Below are 23,268 nucleotides of genomic sequence, written 5' to 3' on the forward strand. Positions count from 1 at the left end.
TTACTGGTTGGGGCATAGACTTGGATTACTGTGATATTGAATGATTTGCCTTGGAAACGAACAGAGATCATTCTGTCATTTTGAGATTGCATCCAAGTACTGCATTTCAGACTCTTGTTGACCATGATGGCTACTCCATTTCTCCTAAGGGATTCCTGCCCATAGTAGTAGATAGAATGGTCATCTGAGTTAAATTCACCCATTCCAGTCCATTTTAGTTCACTGATTCCTAGAATGTTGATGTTCACTCTTGCCATCTCCTGTTTGACCATTTCCAATTTGCCTTGATTCATGGACCTGACATTCCAGGTTCCTATGCAATATTGGTCTTTACAGCATCAGACCTTGCTTCTATCACCAGTCACATCCACAACTTGGGTTTGGTTTTGCTTTGGTTCCATCCCTTCATTCTTTCTGGAGTTATTTCTCCACTGATCTCCAGTAGCATATTAGGCACCTACTGACCTGAGGAGTTCCTCTATCAGTATCCTATTATTTTGCCTTTTCATACTGTTCATGGGGTTCTCAAGGCAAGAATACTGAAGTGGTTTGCCATTCCCTTCTCCAGCAGACCACATTGTGTCAGACTTGTGACACTGTACAGGTTCATGACATTGTACAGGAGACAGGGATCAAGACGATCTCCATGGAAAAGAAATGCAAAAGAGCAAAATGGCTGTCTGAGGAGGCCTTACAAATAGCTGTGAAAAGAAGAGAAGTGAAAAGCAAAGGAGAAAAGGAAAGATATAAGCATTTGAATGCAAAGTTCCAAAGAACAGCAAGAAGAGATAAGAAAACCTTCCTCAGCCATCAGTGCAAAGAAATAGAGGACAACAACAGAATGGGAAAGACTAGAGATCTCTTCAAGAAAATTAGAGATACCAAGGGAACATTTCACGCAAAGATGGGCTCGATAAAGGACAGAAATGGTATCGACCTGCCCGAACCAGAAGATATTAAAAGAAGTGGCAAGAATACACAGAAGAACTGTGCAAAAAAATCTTCACGACCAAGATAATCATGATGGTGTGATCACTCACCTAGAGCCAGACATCCTGGAATGTGAAGTCAAGTGGGCCTTAGAAAACATCACTACAAACAAAGCTAGCGGAGGTGATGGAATGCCAATTGAGCTATTTCGAATCCTTAAAGATGACACTGTGAAAGTGCTGCACTCAATATGCCAGCAAATTTGGAAAATTCAGCAGTGGCCACAGGACTGGAAAAGGTCAGTTTTCATTCCAATCACAAAGAAAGGCAATGCCAAAGAATGCTCTAACTACCACACAATTGCACTCATCTCACATGCTAGTAAAGTAATGCTCAAAATTTTCCAAGCCAGGCTTCAGCAATATGTGAACTGTGAACGTTCAGATGTTCAAGCTGGTTTTAGAAAAGGCAGAGGAACTGGAGATCTAACTGCCAACGTCTGCTGGATCATGGAAAAAGCAAGAGAGTTCCAGAAAAACATCTGTTTCTGCTTTATTGACTATGCCAAAGCCTTTGACTGTGTGGATCACAAGAAACTGTGGAAAATTCTGAAAGAGATGGGATTACCAGACCACCTAACCTGCCTCTTGAGAAATCTGTATGCAGGTCAGGAAGCAACAGTTAGACCTGGACATGGCACAACAGACTGGTTGTTCCAAATAGGAAAAGGAGTACGTCAAGGCTGTATGTTGTCACCCTGCTTATTTAACTTCTATGCAGAGCACATAATGAGAAATGCTGGACTGGAAGAAACACAAGCTGGAATCAAGATTGCTGGCAGAAATATCAATAACCTCAGATATGCAGATGACACCACCCTTATGGCAGAAAGTGAAGAGAAACTAAAAAGCCTCTTAATGAAAGTGAAAGAGGAGAGTGAACAAGTTGTCTTAAAGCTCAACATTCAGAAAATGAAGATTATGGCTACTGGCCCCATCACTTCATGGGGAACAGATGGGGAAACAGTGGAAACAGTGTCAGACTTTATTTTGGGGGGGCTCCAAAATCACTGCTGATGGTGATTGCAGCCATGAATATAAAAGACGCTTACTCCTTGGAAGAAAAGTTATGACCTATCTAGATAGCATATTGAAAAGCAGAGACATTACTTTGCCAACAAAGGTCCGTCTAGTCAAGGCTATGGTTTTTCCAATGGTCATGTATGGATGTGAGAGTTGGACTGTGAAGAAAGCTGAGCGCCGAAGAATTGATGCCTTTGAACTGTGGTGTTGGAGAAGACTCTTGAGAGTCCCTTGGACTGCAAGGAGTTCCAACCAGTCCATTCTGAAGGAGATCAGCCCTGGGATTTCTTTGGAAGGACTGATGCTGAAGCTGAAACTCCAGTACTTTGGCCACCTCATGTGAAGAATTGACTCATTGGAAAAGACTCTGATGCTGGGAGGGATTGGGGGCAGGAGGAGAAGGGGACGACAGACGATGAGATGGCTGGATGGCATCACTGACTCAATGGACGTGAGTCTGAGTGAACTCCGGGAGTTGGTGATGGACAGGGAGGCCTGGCGTGCTGCGATTCATGGGGTCACAAAGAGTCGGACACAACTTAGCGACTAAACTGAACTGAACTGATGTACTTTACACTTTATATATTGCTAATCAAAACAGGTTATAAGTTAGGTATTACTTTCCTAATCTTTTAAAAGAAGAAACTACAGTGCCTAAAACAGTATAAATAATCTAACAAGATTTGGTTGACCACAGGCCCACACTTTAACTTGTATTACGAGGATCTTCAATGAATGTTGAATCATTCAGATGTTAAATTGCATGACATTGATAAAAGCTAAGAATGACAAAGAAGGAAGTTTACATACTGACTGAAAGCCATAGGATAAAGTGTCATAAGGAAGACATTTCAGTTTGGCTTTAAAGGAAGATTAGTCATTAATTAAGTAAATATAAAAGGGCTAGATATTATAAACATCAAGTTTATGAACGCTGTGAAAAGTTCAGAAGGCAAGAATAGCATGCCATGATCAGGGAGACAAGAGGGAATTCAGAGATCCTGATGTGTTCCAACATGAATATGTATCTGAAGTACATTTTAATGTTATATATTTTCTGATCAGTGTGTAAATGCGCTTTAGTCTACAAAAAGTTCAACTTAATAATGTCAACTTTATACCAAAGGACCTCAGAAGCCTCTGGAAACAGGATGTGTCTTATAATGTTATTTTTAATATTATAAGTATTAATAGGACTTCCTTGCTGACTCAGTTGGTAAAGAATCTGCCTGCAATGCAGGAGACCACCTTTAGTGCAAGAGACCCAGGTTTTATCCCTGGGTTTTGAAGATCCCCTGGAAAAGGAAATGGCAACCCACTCCAGTATTCTTGCTTATGAAATCTCATGGACAGAGGAGCCTGGCTGGCTACAGTTCACAGGGTCGCAAGAGTTAGACACAACTCAGCAACTAAATCACCACCAGAATATCAAACTTTATTTTATTCCAAAAAGCAAACACCCAAGAAAATTTCTTTATTTATAAGCTCTCAAATTAATACATCAACCTGGTTCTCCATAATAGCTCAATCTTGCTAGTACCACTTTTATATATCATCGACCAGGAGTATAAAAACCAAGCAGTCTAAGAAGATAAACTCGAAGATTGCATCTCCAGATATAGTAAAAACTCAAAGTCTCCAGATTCTTCGGTTAATAAGACTTTGGCATCCATTAACTTCAGACAGATTCATCCTGGAAAAACCACCAGGAGAGGAGAGCGAGAAGGAAAGGAAAGGAAAGGAAACAAAAGGAAAGGAAGGGCAAAGCTAATCTACACGTAGGAGACAAAGCACTATAACCATTGCCCCCAATTCACATTAAAAAAAATGGTAAAAGAATAGAGCGAAGTATTCCTGGGTCATATCTGGCTCAGGGAGAGAAATCTCTCAAAATGATCTTTAAAACATCATAGAAAGGGACATAAAATAAAATCTAATGAAAGACTCCAAGAAAATAATTATAGTTCATTGGGAATTCTTAATACATAGATAAGGTAGCCTTGATGTTTTGTGTTCATTTAAAGAAATAGATGGAAAATGGAATATATTAGGAGAAAACCTAAATAAGACATATGGCAAGAAGCAATATATCAGCGTTTGGCATCCAGGAAGCCTAAGGGTTAATATCCTTCTGTATTTTAAACGTGCAGTAAAACATATCAATTTTAGTTGCCTATAATCTGAGGCCAAAACTTTTGGCATACTTCCCTCTTGATAGTGATAAAAGTACCAACAAGTATTTATTGATTATTTGTCATGGGTCAGATACTGCTGTGAGCACTGCAGAAGATACAGCATTGAAGGTGACAGACAAGGTCCTGCCCTTATGGAGCTTACGTTCTGTCACAAAAAGAAATGCTAAATATGGCTGGACCAGGGAACAAAGCATGACTAATTCTCTGGTACAAAGCATCCTGCCTTATAAGGCAGAAGCTTTCTTGCTGAACGACAGTTTTACAGAGACCTGAATCTTTTCCAGTAGGAGAAACGTATAGTGTGTTTATAGGTTTGGGGGACATTACAGGGAGTAGGGATGTAGGCTAGGGCTTCCCTGCTGGCCCTAGTGGTAAAGAATCAGCCTGCCAATGCAGGAGACAGAGACATGTGTCGATCCCTGGGTCAGGAAGATCCCCCGGAGGAGGGCATGACAACCCACTCTTGTATGATTGCCTGGAAAATCCCACGGGCAGAAGAGCCTGGTGGGCTACAGACCATAGGGTCTCAAAGTGTCAGACATGACTAAGCAAGTAAGCAAGGACGGGACATGAAAGCAAATCCCACCAAGTCAGAAAAAAGCTAATATTCTGACTGTTTAAACCCTGCCCATCCAGTAAACACAATACCTCTGTGGCTTTGGTACAGAAGAACTGGGTTAATATTACAAATTTCTAGGAAGCTTTGATACATTTGGAAGCTAATGGGAAATAAAGTTTGTCTTTTCCCTGCCACCTCCCTTGTTCAGTATGTCTTCTTGCAATCCTCTTATTTTCCCTTTTTCTATTTTGAGACTTTTTTTAAAAAATTCTTCAGAAACCAATGCTTTAACCTACTAAATGCTTATAATATAAAACCAAGTATAGTTTCATCTCCAACATTTTGTCCCTCTCATCTTATTCCTAAAACCCCCTTTCCCTCTTTTTTTTGTTACTCTTTGATCCCTGACTTTCTACTCTACCATCCTTTTTCTGACCACTTCACTCCAATTCCCCTTCCATCTTTTCCAGACAGGAAAAAAAAAAATATGATCACTAGATACAGGGAAAGACAGAACCAAGTAAAACAAAGGGTTGACAATATGCTATGCATGCAGGTAAGTTCATTTTGTAAGAATTTGACATTTCAAGTTTAAAAAACTGCCTTATGCGAATAAATTTTCTTGGACTAGAATTACTAGATATAACACTCCAAGACTACAAAAATAAACTTTTAGGGACTTCTTTTGTTGTCCAGTAGTTAATCATCCACCCTGCAATGCAGGTGATGTGGGTTCAATCCCTGGTCAGGGAGCTATTAATAAGATCCCATGCCACGGAGAAACTGAGCTCTCACACCAAACTAGAGAGACTGGGCCACAATGAAGTTTCGCATGATGCAGTGAAGATCCCACGTGCCACAACTAAGACCCAATGCAGCCAAATAAAATAATAAACATTAAAAAATCGAGTTTTACATGTTTTCTTAGCTGTCTGAAGATATTCTTTCAAAAGTCCTTTTGGGTTTTTGTATATATTGAACAATTTGTATGAGAGAGAGGAGGAAAGAACTGCCCCTGTTTTCTGCCTCTCATCAGAAGTCCCTTTTCAAATGTCTCTTTAAGTCCCAGATCTGGCCTCTCCTGAAACTGCCTTCATACCACATACCTAGAATGCCTCACTTTATTATCCCTCCAGTTTGTCTCTCTGCAGGGATATTGGGGACAGCCCAGGTTTGGAGTCAGACTGATTTCTACTGGAAGGTCAGCTTTACTTCTCCAATGACCTTAGGCAAGTTACTTAACTCTCTAAACAATTTTCTCAACTGTAAAATGGTGAAGCCAATCTCATTATATTGTTATAAGCATTTAATGATCTAATCCATAAATGTTCTAATCACACTATGTGGCATACAGTTGTCATCTAATAAACAGCATATATGATTTACATATGCATACACATATGTATACATATACAAACACCTAAGTGTCCATCTTTCCCTCACATACACATGCACTCCACTTGTCTGTTTTCAATGCCGTTCTCCCAGAGTTCTGCCTTTCTGCTCTTGAAGTATTCACAATTTTCCAGATTCACAATTAGCTAATGTAGGAATCTAATCACTGAAAATGTGCTAATGAGAAAGGATAAGAGAAGAGGACAGTGACTACTGCCTGCCAACTCCAATACCCCCCAATGGTAAAATATGGCTCTTGGAAACAAAATTCTACTAAACTACATAAGCTGGAGCAGTGATTCACAGCATGAATTTTAAGCAGTATCATTTGGGAGCTTCCTGGAGTAGTTCTCAGTAACTGTGACTGCTTCTTTTACGTGTGTTAACACATAGGCCATCACTAATACAAGAATAAAGAAATAAATGGATATGGTATCCTTTTTCATATGAATTAGGTATGTGCAGAGATACTGCATTTGCCCCAAAACACTCTTCAAAGCAAGGAAAATAAGACCATGAGAAGGTTAAATACCCATGTAATATCTGTGATAAGGCAAACCCTAGAACACAATTCTCTTTTCAAGACGCTATTTCTAGACCATACCATGTTGACTTCATAAAGTTTACATAGGACATATTACTTCAAAATCCCCCTTTCAAAAGATGCTAAATTTGTAAATTAGGCAATATCAAGAAAGCCACACCATCTGCCAGAATAACAGGCAAGTCTCGTAAGTAATGGACTCAACGCCTGGCCATGCAAGTCAGACACTTATTCATTTTTCTAGATGCTATCTATCACTGAGCACATTCCCAAATTTCATGCAACATAATTTAAACATTTAACTGGTTGTTCTGATTGGAATAAACAGTCAGCCCAAGTAAAAGCTTGACAATCCTGACACCTAGTGGCTGTGAAAACCTGGATGAGATCCAGTTTGGGAAAAGTAGCTACCTACTATAGCAATATCTTACAAACTACAGAGAATTTAATGATTATTAATACTACAAAATACCAATTCTAAAAGCAACGCTATAAAATTCTATTTGGGCTCTGATTTGTCTAGTGGTCTATACAAAGAGGCTAAAACACTTGCGTTTGTAAAGCATGTTTTCCTTCAACCTTACACATTTGGCGAACTTACTAAGCTTCAGAGATCAAACAAGAAAACAAAAGCTAAACTAAGCCAAAAAAAAAAAAAAAATTGGCATATTTATGATTCCCTTCTTTAATTCTGTATGTACATTCACATCCTTTCTCAATCTTGAGGTAGTTTTTCTCCTCACGTATCCCCCTGTCAAATATAAAAGCCTTCTATTCAAGCCACATAGATGTTCCCTTTATGTCACTAAAGCATCCTTTGTCAAAGGATAGCTGAACCCTCACAAGCCAGCAGGAGTTTTCTTTAAGAAAGGTATAAGGACATACATGGAAACCCCCAAAGTGCACATCTAAAAGCAAGGACGATGCTGAATGCTGCAAAAAAAAAAAAAAAAAAAGTATGAACACAGCAGGTCAGCACCACACAGCACAACTTATTTCTGCCTCAAGCATTAGAATATAAGTCTCCCCAGACCCACCTAAACCTCTGACAGGCAGAAAGGTGAGAAGACTTAAAGTGTTCATATCCTCCACCAAGGAGAGCTCTGACTCCTACCTGCTGACGTTTGAAGGCTAAATAGTCCAGATTTTCAAGCTCCTTCCCAAGCTTCTGGTAGGTTTTCTTGAGGTCAGATTTGTTGGAAACATTTTTAAGAGATTCAAACGTCCTTTGAAACTGAAATCAAAAACAAAGTAAATCATTAGGATAGCAGCAGATTTTTCTCAAATTCCTAACCAGCTGACACAGACAAACGGTCAATAGTGAGCCTCAGTTTCTCCCATTCATAATACAGAGATAACAAATGCCCTTAAATTAAATAATGAAACAAAATTATAAAGAATTAGAAACTATATGCTAAGTACTAGCAACATTACTGCATGAACAAGAAACTTGTTTAGTCCTCATTGTAACAAAAGAACATACAGAATTTAAATTTTTTTTTAACTTTTCATGGTTTAGGATACAATGCTACCCTTAAAGAAAAAATCACAACGAATGTATAAATTCCAATAATAATGAGAAAGTATTAATATTAAAAAAATCTTTCACATCCCAATCATGGAAACAAATTTATGTAAAAGTACCCACTTGTCTCTATAGAAACATTTATGCGGAATAGGTACCCAGCAAACTTCAGCCAGGAAGACCTCTCAGATCTTATATTTTGAGAAGAAATAAAAATGAATGTTTTGATGATCGAACCATATATAGCATGTTCAGCAAACACTTATTCATTTCTGCTCTATAACAGACATGTTATTAAATTGATTCTGCTGAATCAGAATGCTTTCATTCATTTTTAAGTCAGAGACTACATAAACACAAAGGAGACAAATTGCAGTGTATCACAGAATAGTGTTCTGCTACTAATAATTAATTAAGCAAAAAGATCTCACAAGAAATTGAATTCTTGGTTTATTTTAGTAAATTAGAACATACTTTAGAAGATTAGCGATTGAAAATGTCAAAGTAATACCATTTGCAAGACATTTGCATTTACTCTCTTTATATCATTTATTTCCCATATTCTCAATGTGCGCCATTAGATAAAGATCTCTAAATAGAGACTTCGCCATCTTAAACACACCAGAATTCCACTGTGACTATAATGCTATGAGACAGGCTAATAAAATTTTATAGAATTTAATTAAGTTTCCAGAGAAATGATTTGACCCTTACTATTTCAAACTCTGTGGAATAAGTCACAATATAATGGCATTCTACTGAATTAAATCCTTAATTTCATGAAAGTAACATATTTATCTCAATACAGGGTGACAGAGGAAAAAGAAATAGGAAATAATGCTAAACTTTCACATCAGGACAATAAACTAAATTCAACAAACCATCTTTTAGAGCCTACTATGCACAAAGCACTATGAATATAAAACATATTTCTAAAATAACTTACAGACTACCAGGGAAATTAGACATGAAATTCAAAAATGGGAAAGATACTGACATTTACTGCACGCCTACTCAGTGTCAGTTACTTCATCCTTTTCAATTTAAGCTTCACAAGAACCACAGGAGTTCCTATTTCTCCTCCATTCTAAAAGTAAGTAAACTGAGACTCAAAAAGTTTAAGCTGTTTTATTTTTCAATAATGCATAATTTTAATTCATAAAACAATAATTTCTTAATTTTAATTTCTCTTGGCCTTTTCTTCTAATCTGGCTTTTCTTTCTTTAAGAATCACAAAAGCTTTTATTAAGCCAAATGATATCTTTTTCCCAGTTTTACTGAGATATAACTGACATAGAGCACTGTATAAGCTGAGGGGTATGGCATAATGATTTGAATTACATACATCACAAAATAATTATCATAGTAAGTTTAGTAAACATCCATCATCTCATAGAGTTACAAAATAAATGAAATATAAAAAAATATTATTTCCTTGTGATGAGATCTCTTCAGATTTACTGTCTTAATTTTCATATATAACATAAAATAGTCAAACATATTTATCATGTTGTACATCACATTTCTAGTACTTATCTTATAATTGGAGTATGTACCTTTTGACTACCTTTGTCCAATTCCCCCTCCCACCACACCTCACCTCTGGTAATCACAAATCTTATCTCCCTATACATATAAATTTTGGGGGTTTTTTGTTTGTTTGCTTTTGAAGTATAATTGACCTACAATACTATATCAGTTCCTAGTATACAATATAGTGACTTAATATGTCTATACATTTCAAAATAGAACTAGGTTTTAATATTTACACTCTTTCTACTCTACCATTAACTTTAACACAAGGCAAAGTAGTAAAAAGACTGCAAAAAAGGAGATAAACGTAATGTGGTGAAATAGAAAAAAACCCACTGATACTGTTGGAGAGACTCAGACCATATAGAAGACATGAAGGAATTTGAGTCGGATCTTGAAGGAGTTTTCAGAGCTTTAAATGGGAACTGACTCTACCCATCAGTTTAAACATAGCCAAAGTCTGTTTATTTTCCCCTTTTGTAGCATAGTAAACAAATTTCTTTTAGCATACTTTTAATGACCTATAAATTAGCTATTTATCATAGTGTATGATCATTTCTGTACCTTGCCCATTTCTTGGTTTCTTCTCACTATGTTTAAATGAAACTAATACCAGATCTGAGATTCTAAACAATTTAGAAATTTTATCTATGAATTAATATAAGCTTTTACCAATCAACCTGTTCAGTTTTAAAACATTCCTTACCCTCTGCATTTTCTCTTTCCTAAGATACTAGCTTTATTTCTTTTTTTTTTTTTTTTTTTTTCCAATGAACACCCAAGACTGATTTCCTTTAGGATGGACTGGTTGGATCTCCTTGCAGTCCAAGGGACTCTCAAGAGTCTTCTCCAATACCACAGTTCAAAAGCATCAATTCTTCGGTGCTCAGCTTTTTTTAGAGTCCCAACCCTCACATCCATACATGACTATTGGAAAAACCTTATCCCTTCTTCACATCGTTCTTTGTGAATTTTATGCAACTCCAAACAGTAGCTTTAGAGTAAACACATGTGCAAGGCTTCAAGACAAGAAACATGAAAACCAATACTTCCAGGTAATATGTCCATTACCAAAGAAAAAAAGGGAAATCCAGTAATGATACATCCCCACAAGATGTTTTCATTAACAATGGGAGCTTGCATAATGTGGAGATTTTGGCTTGAACTTTCATTATTAGGACCTATATCCTCCATTTTTGACACTAACTAGTTCTAAGGACTCAGACTATGATGATTTGTTCATTTAAACAGTTTTTTTCACTTAGAACAACAAATAGTTATCAAGGAGAGGTCATATGAAATCTATAATGTAACCTGAAGTTAGATCTCTATTAAACATATCCCATTCCCATCTACTCACATATACACTTAAACATGCTAAAGTATTAATTATGCCTTACAGGTGAAGCTGAAGTATAAAAGATAAAAATAAGACAAAAGCTAAGGTTCAGACTTTACTTAAAGAGATTTGAGGTTATCTTGTTTTGAAAATTTTTATTCCAATAGGCCACTGTGCTTGATCACTCAAACAGACCTCTTGAGATATTCTACATTAGTTTAATACACTGTAATCTCATTGTCATGTATGGATGTGAGAGTTGGACTGTGAAAAAAGCTGAGGTGTTGGAGAAGACTCTTGAGAGTCCCTCGGACTGCAAGGAGATCCAACCAGTCCATTCTAAAGGACATCAGCCCTGGGATTTCTTTGGAAGGAATGATGCTGAAGCTGAAACTCCAGTACTTTGGCCACCTCATGAGAAGAGTTGACTCATTGGAAAAGACTCTGATGCTGGGAGGGATTGGGGGCAGGAGGAGAAGGGGACGACAGAGGATGAGATGGCTGGATGGCATCACTGACTCGATGGATGTGAGTTTGAGTGAACTCCGGGAGTTGGTGATGGACAGGGAGGCCTGGCATGCTTCAATTCATGGGGTCGCAGAGCTGGACATGACTGAGTGACTGAACTGAACTGAACTGAATTTCATTATATTTACTGCTTCTCAATAAAGATCTCTGAATTGAAGCTGGGAAAGGAAGCATGATTAATTTATGAGATTTTAATATTTCTGGATTTTACCTGTTCAAAGATTTGAGTGCAAACTTTGAAGAATCCCCAATAATTTGTCGAACACTGAATTTATCCTATGTTAATATTTTTAACTCATTAGAGATACCAAGGGAACATTTCATGCAAAGATGGGCTCGATAAAGGACAGAAATGGTATGGACCTAACAGAAGCAGAAGATATTAAGAGGAGGTGGCAAGAATGCACGGAAGAACTGTACAAAAAGATCTTCATGACCCAGATAATCATGATGACGTGATCACTAATCTAGAGCCAGACACCTTGGAAAGTGAAGTCAAGTGGGCCTTAGAAAGCATCACTACGAACAAAGCTAAGGGAGGTGACGGAATTCCAGTTCAGCTGTTTCAAATCTTGAAAGATGATGCTGTGAAAGTGCTGTACTCAATATGACAGCAAATTTGGAAAACTCAGCAGTGGCCACAGGACTGGAAAAGGTCAGTTTTCATTCCAATCCCAAAGAAAGGCAATGCCAAAGAATGCTCAAACTACCACACAATTGCACTCATCTCACATGCTAGTAAAGTAATGCTCAAAATTCTCCAAGCCAGGCTTCGGCAATACGTGAACCGTGAACTCCCTGATGTTCAAGCTGGTTTCAGAAAAGGCAGAGGAACTGGAGATCAAATTGCCAATATCCGCTGGATCATGGAAAAGAAAGAGAGTTCCAGAAAAACATCTACTTCTGCTTTATTGACTATGCCAAAGCCTTTGACTGTGTGGATCACAATAAACTGTGGAAAATTCTGAAAGAGATGGGAATACAGACCACCTGACCTGCCTCTTGAGAAATCTGTATGCAGGTCAGGAAGCAACAGTTAGAACTGGACATGGGACAACAGACTGGTTCCAAATAGGAAAAGGAGTACATCAAGGCTGTATATCGTCACCCTGCTTATTTAACTTCTATGCAGAGTACATCATGAGAAACGCTGGACTGGAAGAAACACAAGCTGGAATCAAGATTGCCGGGAGAAATATCAATCACCTGAGATATGCAGATGACACCACCCTTATGGCAGAAAGTGAAGAGGAACTAAAAGCCTCTTAATGAAAGTGAAAGAGGAGAGTGAAAAAGTTGTCTTAAAGCTCAACATTCAGAAAACGAAGATCATGGCATCCGGTTCCATCACTTCATGGGAAATTAGATGGGGAAACAGTGGAAACAGTGTCAGACTTTATTTTTTTGGGCCCCAAAATCACTGCAGATGGTGATTGCAGCCATGAAATTAAAAGACGCTTACTCTTTGGAAGAAAAGTTATGACCAACCTAGATAGTATATTCAAAAGCAGAGATATTACTTTGCCGACTTAGGTCCGTCTAGTCAAGGGTATGGTTTTTCCTGTGGTCATGTATGGATGTGAGAGTTGGACTGTGAAGAAAGATGAGCGCCAAAGAATTGCTGCTTTTGAACTGTGGTGTTGGAGAAGACTCTTGAGAGTCCCTTGGACTGCAAGGAGATCCAACCAGTCCATTCTGAAGGAGATTAGCCCTGGGATTTCTTTGGAAGGAATGATGCTGAAGCTGAAACTCCAGTACTTTGGCCACCTCATGCGAAGAGTTGACTCATTGGAAAAGACTCTGATGCTGGGAGGGATTGGGGGCAGGAGGAGAAGGGGACGACAGAGGATGAGATGGCTAGATGGCATCACGGACTCGATGGACGTGAGTCTGAGTGAACTCCAGGAGATGGTGATGGACAAGGAGGCCTGGCGTGCTGCAATTCATGGGGTCACAAAGAGTCAGACACGACTGAGCGACTGAACTGAACTGAACTGAACTGATTGCAAACTAAATTCAAACTTAAAAACAAATCCCAATGAATAAATTTGAATCCAAAACAAATCTAAACTTTAGGTATGCTATAAAACTGTCAAAACTGAACATTAAAATAGCCTCTTATTCTGAGACAGAAATCCAAATTCTGTCCAATCTGACTGCTGCTGCTGCTAAGTCGTTTCAATCGTGTCCAACTCTGTGCAACTCCATAGACGGCAGTCCACCAGGCTCCCCTGTCCCTGGGATTCTCCAGGCAAGAACACTGGAGTGGGTTGCCATTTCATTCTCCAATGCATGAAAGTGAAAAGTGAAAAGTGAAAGTGAAGTCGCTCAGTCATGTCCAACTCCTATCGACCCCATGGACTGCAGCCCACCAGGCTCCTCCATCCATGGGATTTTCCAGGCAAGAGTACTGTACCATTGCCTTCTCCATCCAATCTGACTACTTTAGCCAAATTTCACACAACAGACAAGAATAAGAAGATGCAAACAGCATCTCTAAAACCAAAAAGTAAGTATTGTTCATCACAAAAGTACACATTGTAAACACACATCCAGAGTGTTTTCTTATCAAATTCCTCTTTGGTCAGAAGTTATAATAGTAAGAATCCACAAAATAAAACAACAGAGGCCATGATTGCTCCTATCCCATTAAAATGACTGAAAATCTGTTTTGCAGAAAAGAGAAGCATGAGTGTGGCAGAAAAGAAAATATCTAGTTTGACTCAGCATTCCCTCTTCCCAAATACATTTTCCTCCTTTTCCTGACAACATATTTTTAAATAAATCTAAGCCAATGTTCTATACAAACTACCCACTCAATGAGTTCATGAAAATTATGTAGATTCATGGAGTAATTTGAGAAAGAGGACAAGAAGAAACCAGCTGAAACAGCAGGAAAAAATGCATCCAGAGCAAGTAAAGCTTCCGTGGACTTCACTGCCAATGCCCTGGCTTCCTCTTGTAGTCAGATCAATAGAATCAAATAATTCCACAGCTCCAGCAGCCTACTAATTCCTATAATGAAAAAATATTGAGTAGCACTGCTCCAAAAGGACAGCCAGCTCATCAGTTGTCATTTTCCCTTATTTAATATTTTGTGCATTTGTATAAGATATTAAGGACTTCCCTGGTGGCTCAGACGGTTAAGCGTCTGTTTACAATGCGGGAGACCCAGGTTCGATCCCTGGGTTGGGAAGATCCTCTGGAGAAGGAAATGGCAATCCACTCCAGTACTATTGCCTGGAAAATCCCATGGATGGAGGAGCCTGGTAGACTACAGTCCATGGGGTCTCAAAGAGTCGGACACGACTGAGCAAAAATGGTAAGTGTTACTTGTAACATAAAAAGGAACTCCATACTCACAGCATTATGTATACAAAAGAGTATCCAATAAGTACCTGGTTGAAAGCAATGAATCACTAAGTGTGATCTTAGTGTCCCTAAAATGTCAGTGTGAAATAGTACCAAAAGATTCTGGAAACTAAAGCAGAAGGAAGGAATGTTCAAAGAATAAATATTAATGCTCTATAAATATTAATATTTAGAGCAAAAATGTTTTGAGCATAAGAAAGGCTAATCCACCCTATTTCAATATGGCAACAACAGAGCAACCAAAGTGAAGTATTATTAAGAAAAAAATTATTTCATTTTCTGAACTTAATCCATTGACTTTCATATTTTCCAAGTGAATTTACAGGATAATATGACTCATGAAAGGAAAGCTTACAGCTAAAGCTGAAAATTAAAGGACACATATATCACAAATGATTTTTTATTGTAAGGAATGATAACCAAAACTAAATTAAGAACATAGTACAAAATTGAGCTTGAAATCTGAATTAGAAATAATCCTGTAGTGTTGACAGCACATTGCTCTTGAAGTCTGGGTTCAAGTCCTTGCTGTGCCAGTTAATAATTTCATACCTTGGGACAAGTCACTATTACTTTAACTCTTGATTGTGTTATCTATGAAATGGGAGAAGTTGTCCCTGCCTCCTTACTTTATAAAATTGTTGTGAAATCAGTTGAGGAAAAATAAGACATTCATTCAACAAATATTTAATATTGGCCTGGTAACATGCAAGCCATGCATGAAATGGAGGGGAAAAAAAATAGCTCTTGCTCTACAAAAGCATATAATTTAGCTTTACAGATTACCACTTTATAAATTTTAAAGTTCCATAAAAGTATGAAATCACTGTCATTAAACTTATGAGTATTCAGTAGCGAATGAGGACTGAACAAAAGAGTAATCCAGTAATTATTTATTGAGAATCTCTCAGCAAGGGATTTTTGAAGGAAATAGAAAGAAAAGATACATTATTTAGATTTTTATTCAATATTGCTACAAAACTTGCTTATTTAATTAATTTTAATATGGCAGAACACTTAACATAAGATATATGCTCCAAAAAAATTAAGTATACAATATATTGTTGCTGTCTACAGGTACAACATTCTGAGATTTCTACTTTATTCACTTTGCTTAACTGAAACTTTATGCACACTAATTCCCCATTCTCTCTCCCCCTTACTCTCTGTAAATCACCATTCCACTCTTTGATTCTATGATTTTTACTATTATAGATATCTCACATAAGTACAGTCATGCAGCATTTATCTCTCTGTGACTGGTTTAGGTTATTTATCATAATGTCTTCATCTATGTTGTTACATATTATAGAATTTCCTTCCTTCTTTTTTTAATACTGAACAGTATTTCACCATGCATATATACTACATTTTCTTGATCCATTTATTTGTAAACATATAGGTTGTTCCCAATCTTTAATGAATGGTGTTGCAGTGAACATGGGAGTGCTAGTATCTCTTTGAGATCCTGATCTCAATTCTTTTGAATAAATACTTAGAAGATAAATTGATGGAGCAAATGATATTTATATTTTTAATTTTTTTAGAAACCTCCATACTGTTTTCCATGGTATGGAAAATACTACAGTATTAGCACTTCCCTGATAGCTCAGTTGGTAAAGAATCCACCTGCAATGCAGGAAACCCTGTTCAATTCCTGGGTCGGGAAGATCCACTGGAGAAGGGATAGGCTACCCACTCCAGTACTCTGGCCTGAAGAATTCCATGGACGGTATAGTCCCAGTATTCTGGCCTGAAGAATTCCATGGACGGTATAGTCCATGGGGTCGTAAAGAGTCTGATATGACTGAATGACTTTCACATCACTTAATGTCACCATATTTTGCATTTCCACTGATGGTGTATAAGGGTTCCAATGCTTGTCTTTTTAAAATTTTATTAACAGTAATCTAACAGGTATGAGGTGATATCTCATTGTGGCTTTGATTTGCATTTCTCTGATGATCACTGTCACTATGCATTTTTTTCACATATTTGTTGGGTGTTTATATGCCCTCTCTGGAGAAATATAAATACCTATTCAAGTTCTTGGCCCACTTCTTTTTTTCTAATTTTATTTATTTATTGACTATGCTAGGTCTTTGTTACTGTGTGGGCTTTTCTCTAGTTGTGGCAAATAGGGGTTACTCTCTAGTCTCACTGCACAGGCTTCTCATGCAGTAGCTTCTTGCACAAGCTGTGGTGGAGCATGGGCTCTAAAGTATGCAGGCTTCAGTGGTTGCAGCTCCTGGGTTCTGGGCCTCGGGTTCAATAATTGTGGTGCCCGGGCTTAGTTGCTCTGTGGTTAGCCCATTTCTTAATTGCATTGTTAGTTTCTGAGTTGCAAAAGCTCCTTGTATATTTTGGATATTGACCCTTTATCAGATATATGATTTGCAAATACTTTCTCCTATTCCATAGGTTGCCTTTTCTGGGTTGATTGTGTCCTTTAGATGCAGAAGCTTTTTAGTTTGATGTAGCTCCACTTGATTATTTTTGGGTTTTTCACCTGTGCTTCTAATGTCATATACATAAAATCATTGCCAAGACCAGTGTCATGAAGATTTTCCCTGATGTTTCCTTCTAGAAATTTTAGTTTAAAGTCTTACAATTAAGCCCTTAATCATTTTTGGTTAATTTTTGTGTGTAGTATAAAATAAAGGTCTAATTCCAATCATTTGTATCTGAATATCCAGTTTCCCACATCATGTGTTGAATAAATTATCATTTCCCAGTTGTATATTCTTGGCACCTTTATTGAGGATTAGTTGATTGTACATGCGTGGATTTATTTCTGGGCTCCCATTCTATTCCACTGGGCTATAGGTCTGTCTTTATGCCAGTACCATACTGTTTCAATTACTGTAGCTTTGTAACATTTTTGAAATAGGGTAATGTGATGCATCCAGGTTTGTTCTTCTTTCTCAGAATTGATTTGGCTATTTGGGGTTTTGATGTGGTTCCATACGAACTGCAGAGTTGTTTCTAAATTTCTGTTTTTAAAATGCCATTGGAACTTTAATAGGAATTGCCTTCAATCTGTAGATTACTTTGGATACGGAGTGTTTAACAATATTAATTCTATCAATCCATGTACACAGGATGTCTTTCTATTTCTGTCTTCTATAATTTCTTTCATCAAAGTTTTATAGTTTTTTCAGTAGTACAAGTCTTTCACTTCCTTCATTACACTTATTCCTAGGTATATTATTCTTTTTTGGTAGTATTGTAGAAGGGCATTGTTTTTCTAATATCCTTGGTAGATAGTTCATCATAAGTGTACAGAAATGCAATTGAAGTTGCTGTGGCTATGATTTTCAATACAATGTTTAATAAAACTGGTGAGAGTTCACATCCTTGTCTTTTTCCTGATCCTAGATGAAAAGCTCTCAGTTTATCAACATTAAGTATGGTTTAAGTTGTGAGATTGTCATATATGGACATTATTATGTTGAGGAGCTTTTCTATCCCTAGTTTCTGGAGAGTTTTCTTCATAAAATGATGTAAAACCTTTTCCTGCATCTACTGAAATGATAACGTTATCAGTTCAGTTCAGTCGCTCTGTCCTGTCCAACTCTTTTTGACCTCATGGACCACAGCAAGCCAGGCTTCCCTGTCCATCACCAACTCCCTGAGCTTACTTAAACTCATGTCCATCAAGTCAGCGATACCATCCAACCATCTCATCCTCTGTCGTCCCCTTCTCCTCCTGCATTCAATCTTTCCTAGCATCAGGGACTTTTCCAGTAACTCAGTTCTTCGCATCAGGTGGCCAGAGTATTGGAGTTTCAGCTTCAGCATCAGTCCTTCCAATGAATATTCAGGGCTGATTTCTTTTAGGATGGACTGGTTGGATCTCCTTGCAATCCAAGGGACTCTCAAGAGTCTTCTCCAGTACCACAGTTCAAAAGCATCAATTGTTCGGCACTCAGCTTCCTTTATGGTCCAACTCTCACATCCATACCTGACTACTGGAAAAACCATAGCTTTGACTAGATGGACCTTTGTTGGTAGTCATGTCTCTACTTTTTAACAGCTGTCTAGGTTGGTCATAGCTTTTCTTCCAAGGAGCATGCGTCTTTTAATTTCATGGCTGCAGTCACCATCTGCAGTGATTTTAGAGCTCAAAAAAATAAAGTCTGTCACTGTTTCCATTATTTCCCCATCTGTTTGCCATGAAGTGATAAGACCAGATGCCATGATCTTCTTAGTTTTCTGAATGTTAAGTTTTAAGCCAAATTTTTCACTCTCAATCTTTCACTTTCATCAAGAGGCTCTTTAGTTCTTCACTATCTGCCATAAGGGTGGTATGATCTGCATATCTGAGGTTATTGATATTTCTCCTGGCAATCTTGATTTCACTTTGTGCTTCATCCAACCCAGCATTTCACAGGATGTACTCTGCATATAAATTAAATAAGCAGGGTAACAATATACAGCCTTGACATACTCCTTTCCCAATTTGGAACCAGTCTATTGTTCCATGTCCAGTTCTAACTGTTGCTTCTTGACCTGCATACAGATTTCTCAGGAGGCAGATCAGGTGTTCTGGAATTCCCATCTCTTTAAGAATTTTCCACAGTTTGTTGTGATCCGCACAGTCAAAGGCTTTGGTGCTTCTTCTGTTCATGTGCTGGTTTTACATTAATTGATTTTCATGTGTTAAACTATTCTTGTATACCACATAAAACCCACTTGATCATAGTGTATCATCTTTAAATTAAACTATTGAGTTCAGTGTGTCTGTATTTTTGAATATTTTTGCATCTATACTCATTAGGGATATTGGCCTATAATTTCTTTTCTTATGGTATTCTTATCTGGCTTCATAGGTGAGTTTGAGGTTATTCCCTCTGCTTCAGCAGTTTGGAAGAGATTCAGAAGGATTGACATTAATTCCTCTTTAAATATTAAGTAGAATTCACTAGTGAAGCCATCTCATCCTGGGCTTTTCTTTTTTAGGAGGTTTTGATTATTGATTCAATCTTTATTCTTGTCATAGGTCTGTTTCGGCTTTCTGTTCCTTCATGATTTAGTCTTGGTGGTAAGTCGTATGTTTCTAGGAATTTATACACTTCTTCCAAGTATTTTTTGTTGGTATATAATTATTCATAGTAGTCTTCTATTATCATTCTTTATTCCTGTGACCTTAGTGGTATTCTTTCTTACTTATAATTTTATTGATTTGAATCTTATCTCTTCTATTTAGTCAGTCTAGCTAAAGTTTGTCTGGGAAAGGCAATGGCAACCCACTCTAGTACTCTCGCCTGGAAAATCCTATGGATGGAGGAGCCTGGTAGGCTGCAGTCCATGGGGTCACTAAGAGTCGGACACGACTGAGCAACTTCACTTTCCCTTTTCACTTTCATGCATTGGAGAAGGAAATGGCAGCCCACTCCAGTGTCCTTGCCTGAAGAATCCCAGGGATGGGGGAGCCTGGTGGACTGCCGTCTATGGGGTCGCACAGAGTCAGACACGACTGAAGTGACTTAATAGCAGCAGCAGCAGCTAAAGTTTATCAATTTTGCTTATTTTTCTAAAAAAATACCAACTGTTAGTTTGATTGGTTTCTTCTCTTGTTTTCTCTTGTTTTCCTATTTTCTATTTCATTTATTTCTGCTATAATGTTTGTGATTTCCTTCCTTCTTCATTCTTGTAACTTTAGGCTTAGTTCTTCTTTTTTAGCTCTTTTAAGTATAAAGTTAAGTTCTTTACTTAAGAACTTTCTTCTTCTTTAATGTAGGGATTTATCTCTCTAACTTCCTTCTTAGTACTACTTTTGCTATATCCTGTAAGTTTTGGTATGTTTTCATTTTCATTTTTTTCAAGGAATTGTCTAATTTCCTTTCTTATTTCAACTTTGACCTAATGGTTCAAAAATGTCATATAATTTCACATATTAATAAATTTTCCAGTTTTCCTTCTGTTGTCAATTTCTAATTTCATTTCATTATGATCAGAAAAGATCCTTGGTATTTATTATGGCCATTTAATCAGTTGCTTTTGTCAGTCTCTTAGTTCTTTTTCCTGTCTTGTTCTTTATTTTGTCTTTTCCTCTCTTGCTGTCTTCCTTTATGTTTTGTTGGGGGTTTTTTGTATTGATATGCTTTCATTTCTTTTTTTTTCTCTTTTGTGTAACTTCTTTAGTATTTTTTGTGGTTACCTTGGAGTCTACCTAAAATAATCTTGTAGCAATCTGTTTTGAGTTGGTAACAACTTAAGTTCAATTAAAAACTCTACACTGTTACTTCTCACACACACATACACTTTATGTTATTGTTATCACAGTTTCCATTTATTTATATGGTATATTTTTACCATGTATTTAGTCATAGCTGTTTTAAATATTTTTGTCTTTTAACTTTTATGCTAGAATTAAAAGTGATTTACCTACCACCATTACAGTAATATAGTATTTTGCATTTATTTCTATAATTACCATTACCCAGGATGCCTGTCTTCAGGTCAGGACCTAATGAAGCTCAGGCTCTGATGTCTCATTGCAAAAATTCATTGAAAGACAAAGCGATAAGAGGTAGATTTGTGAGGATTCAGAGAGAAGCCACTCTTTAGGGTCTGGGCCATTGCCAAGGGCAAGGGCTTGGGCCATGGAATGTGGCCTGGCTAGGTTTTGCCAGTGGGGTGAATTCATATGCTAATGAGTGGGAGGATCATCCCAGCCATTGGGAAACCACCCACTGCTCTATCTTTTGACAGGACTTCCCTGAAGTGTCTGTTTACAATGTGGGAGACCAGGGTTCAATCCCTGGAGAAGGAAATGGCAATCCACTCCAGTACTATTGCCTGAAAGGCTACAGTCCATGGGGTCACAAAGAGTCTGACTGAGCGACTTCACTTTCACCATTATCGTAATTTCATACTCTCTTATGCTGTAGTATTACTGTTTCAAATCTTTTCAACTTGAAGTATACCTTTTAGCCATTCTTGTAAGCCAAGTCTAGTGGTGATGGACTCACTCAGCTTTAGTTTAGGAAAATTTTTTAGGGAAAAACCCCACTGTCTTCCTAAGCTTTGAGTAGTACTGTGTTTACTATGATGTTCTCAAGCTCCACAGGCTGCAGTGCCAACAGGCTCACTTAGCTGCACCACCAACCAGGATTGCACAAGGGAGCTGAGGCCAGATGGCAATTGGCACAACTCTGCTTGGCTCACAGTGACACACCACAGCCACCCAGGCCTCCTAGGCCAATGCTGCCTGTCACACACTTTCCACCCCTCCTGGGTATTATCCCAATACCCTAGGAAATTCTTTATCTCTCCATTTTTTGAAGATCAGTTTTGCTGGGTATAGTGTTCTTGGATGAGTGCTTTTTTTTTTTCCTTTCAACACTCCTTCTGGCCTGCAAGTTTCTGCTGAAAAATCCACTGATAGCCTTATAGGGGTTCCCTTGTATGTGACAAGTCACTTTTCTCTTGTTTGTTGTTTTTCATTTTGACTTTAGACAATTTGCTTACAATAATCCACCTCCCCTTATTTGCAGGGATACATTCCGAGATTCACAAGGGATACCTGAAACTATGGATAGTACCAAGCCACATATATACTATTTTTTTTCTTGTACTGACAGATAGGTAACATAAAAAGTATGGATATACCAGACAAAGAGATGTCCTGTCCTAGACAGAATAGAGCAGGATGGCATGAGATTTCATCACACTTCGCAGAACAGCATGCAGTTTAAAATTGATGAATTGTTTATTTCTGAAATTTATCATTTAATATTTGGGGGCCATATTTGACCATGGGTAACTGAAACCAAGAAAAGCAAAGCTACACCTAAGGGATACTACTGTATAATGTGTCTCAGTATAGATTTCTTTGAGTTCATCTTTTCAGTATCACTGAGGATTTTTAGAGCTGGATGTCCATTTCTTTCCCCTGATTTGGTGGGTTTCCAGCCATTATTTCTTTGAATAAGCTTCCAGGTTCTTTTTCTATTTCTTTTTTCTCCTTTGATGACTTCCATAATGCATACATTGTTCTGTTTAATGGTATTTCATAAACATTTTATCTATCTTCACACTTTGTTTAAATTCTCTCTCTGTTCATGCATTTTTCTCCTGGTCTCAGTGAGCATCTTTATGACTGTCATTTTGAATTCTCTGTCAATATCACATATTGACAGAATTCTCTGACAAAATCATAACTCTGTTTCATTAGGGTCTACTTCTACAGATTTATCTTATTCCTTTGTTTGGAACATCTTTGCCTGGTTCTTCATTTTGCTTAGCTCTCTTTGTTGGT

General features: G+C 37.6%; 1 protein-coding gene across 9 annotated transcripts in view; it reads right to left on the reverse strand.

The window, feature by feature from the left end:
• Positions 1 to 23,268, reverse strand: part of CTNNA3 (catenin alpha 3) — a 1,860,557-nt gene that overhangs the window by 1,677,298 nt on the left and 159,991 nt on the right. For all 9 annotated transcript variants that reach the window (XR_009598595.1, XR_009598596.1, XM_004021400.6 and 6 more), the window contains exon 5: positions 7,820 to 7,939. Coding sequence is in view for 7 of the 9 variants with exons in the window: in XM_004021400.6 (XP_004021449.1) it covers positions 7,820 to 7,939 (120 nt within the window). In the remaining 2 variants the exon portion in view is untranslated. The remainder of the gene's footprint in view (positions 1 to 7,819; positions 7,940 to 23,268) is intronic.

The sequence above is a fragment of the Ovis aries genome, chromosome 25 (genome assembly GCF_016772045.2).
Source record: "Ovis aries strain OAR_USU_Benz2616 breed Rambouillet chromosome 25, ARS-UI_Ramb_v3.0, whole genome shotgun sequence".
NCBI classification, from domain to species: domain Eukaryota; kingdom Metazoa; phylum Chordata; class Mammalia; order Artiodactyla; family Bovidae; genus Ovis; species Ovis aries.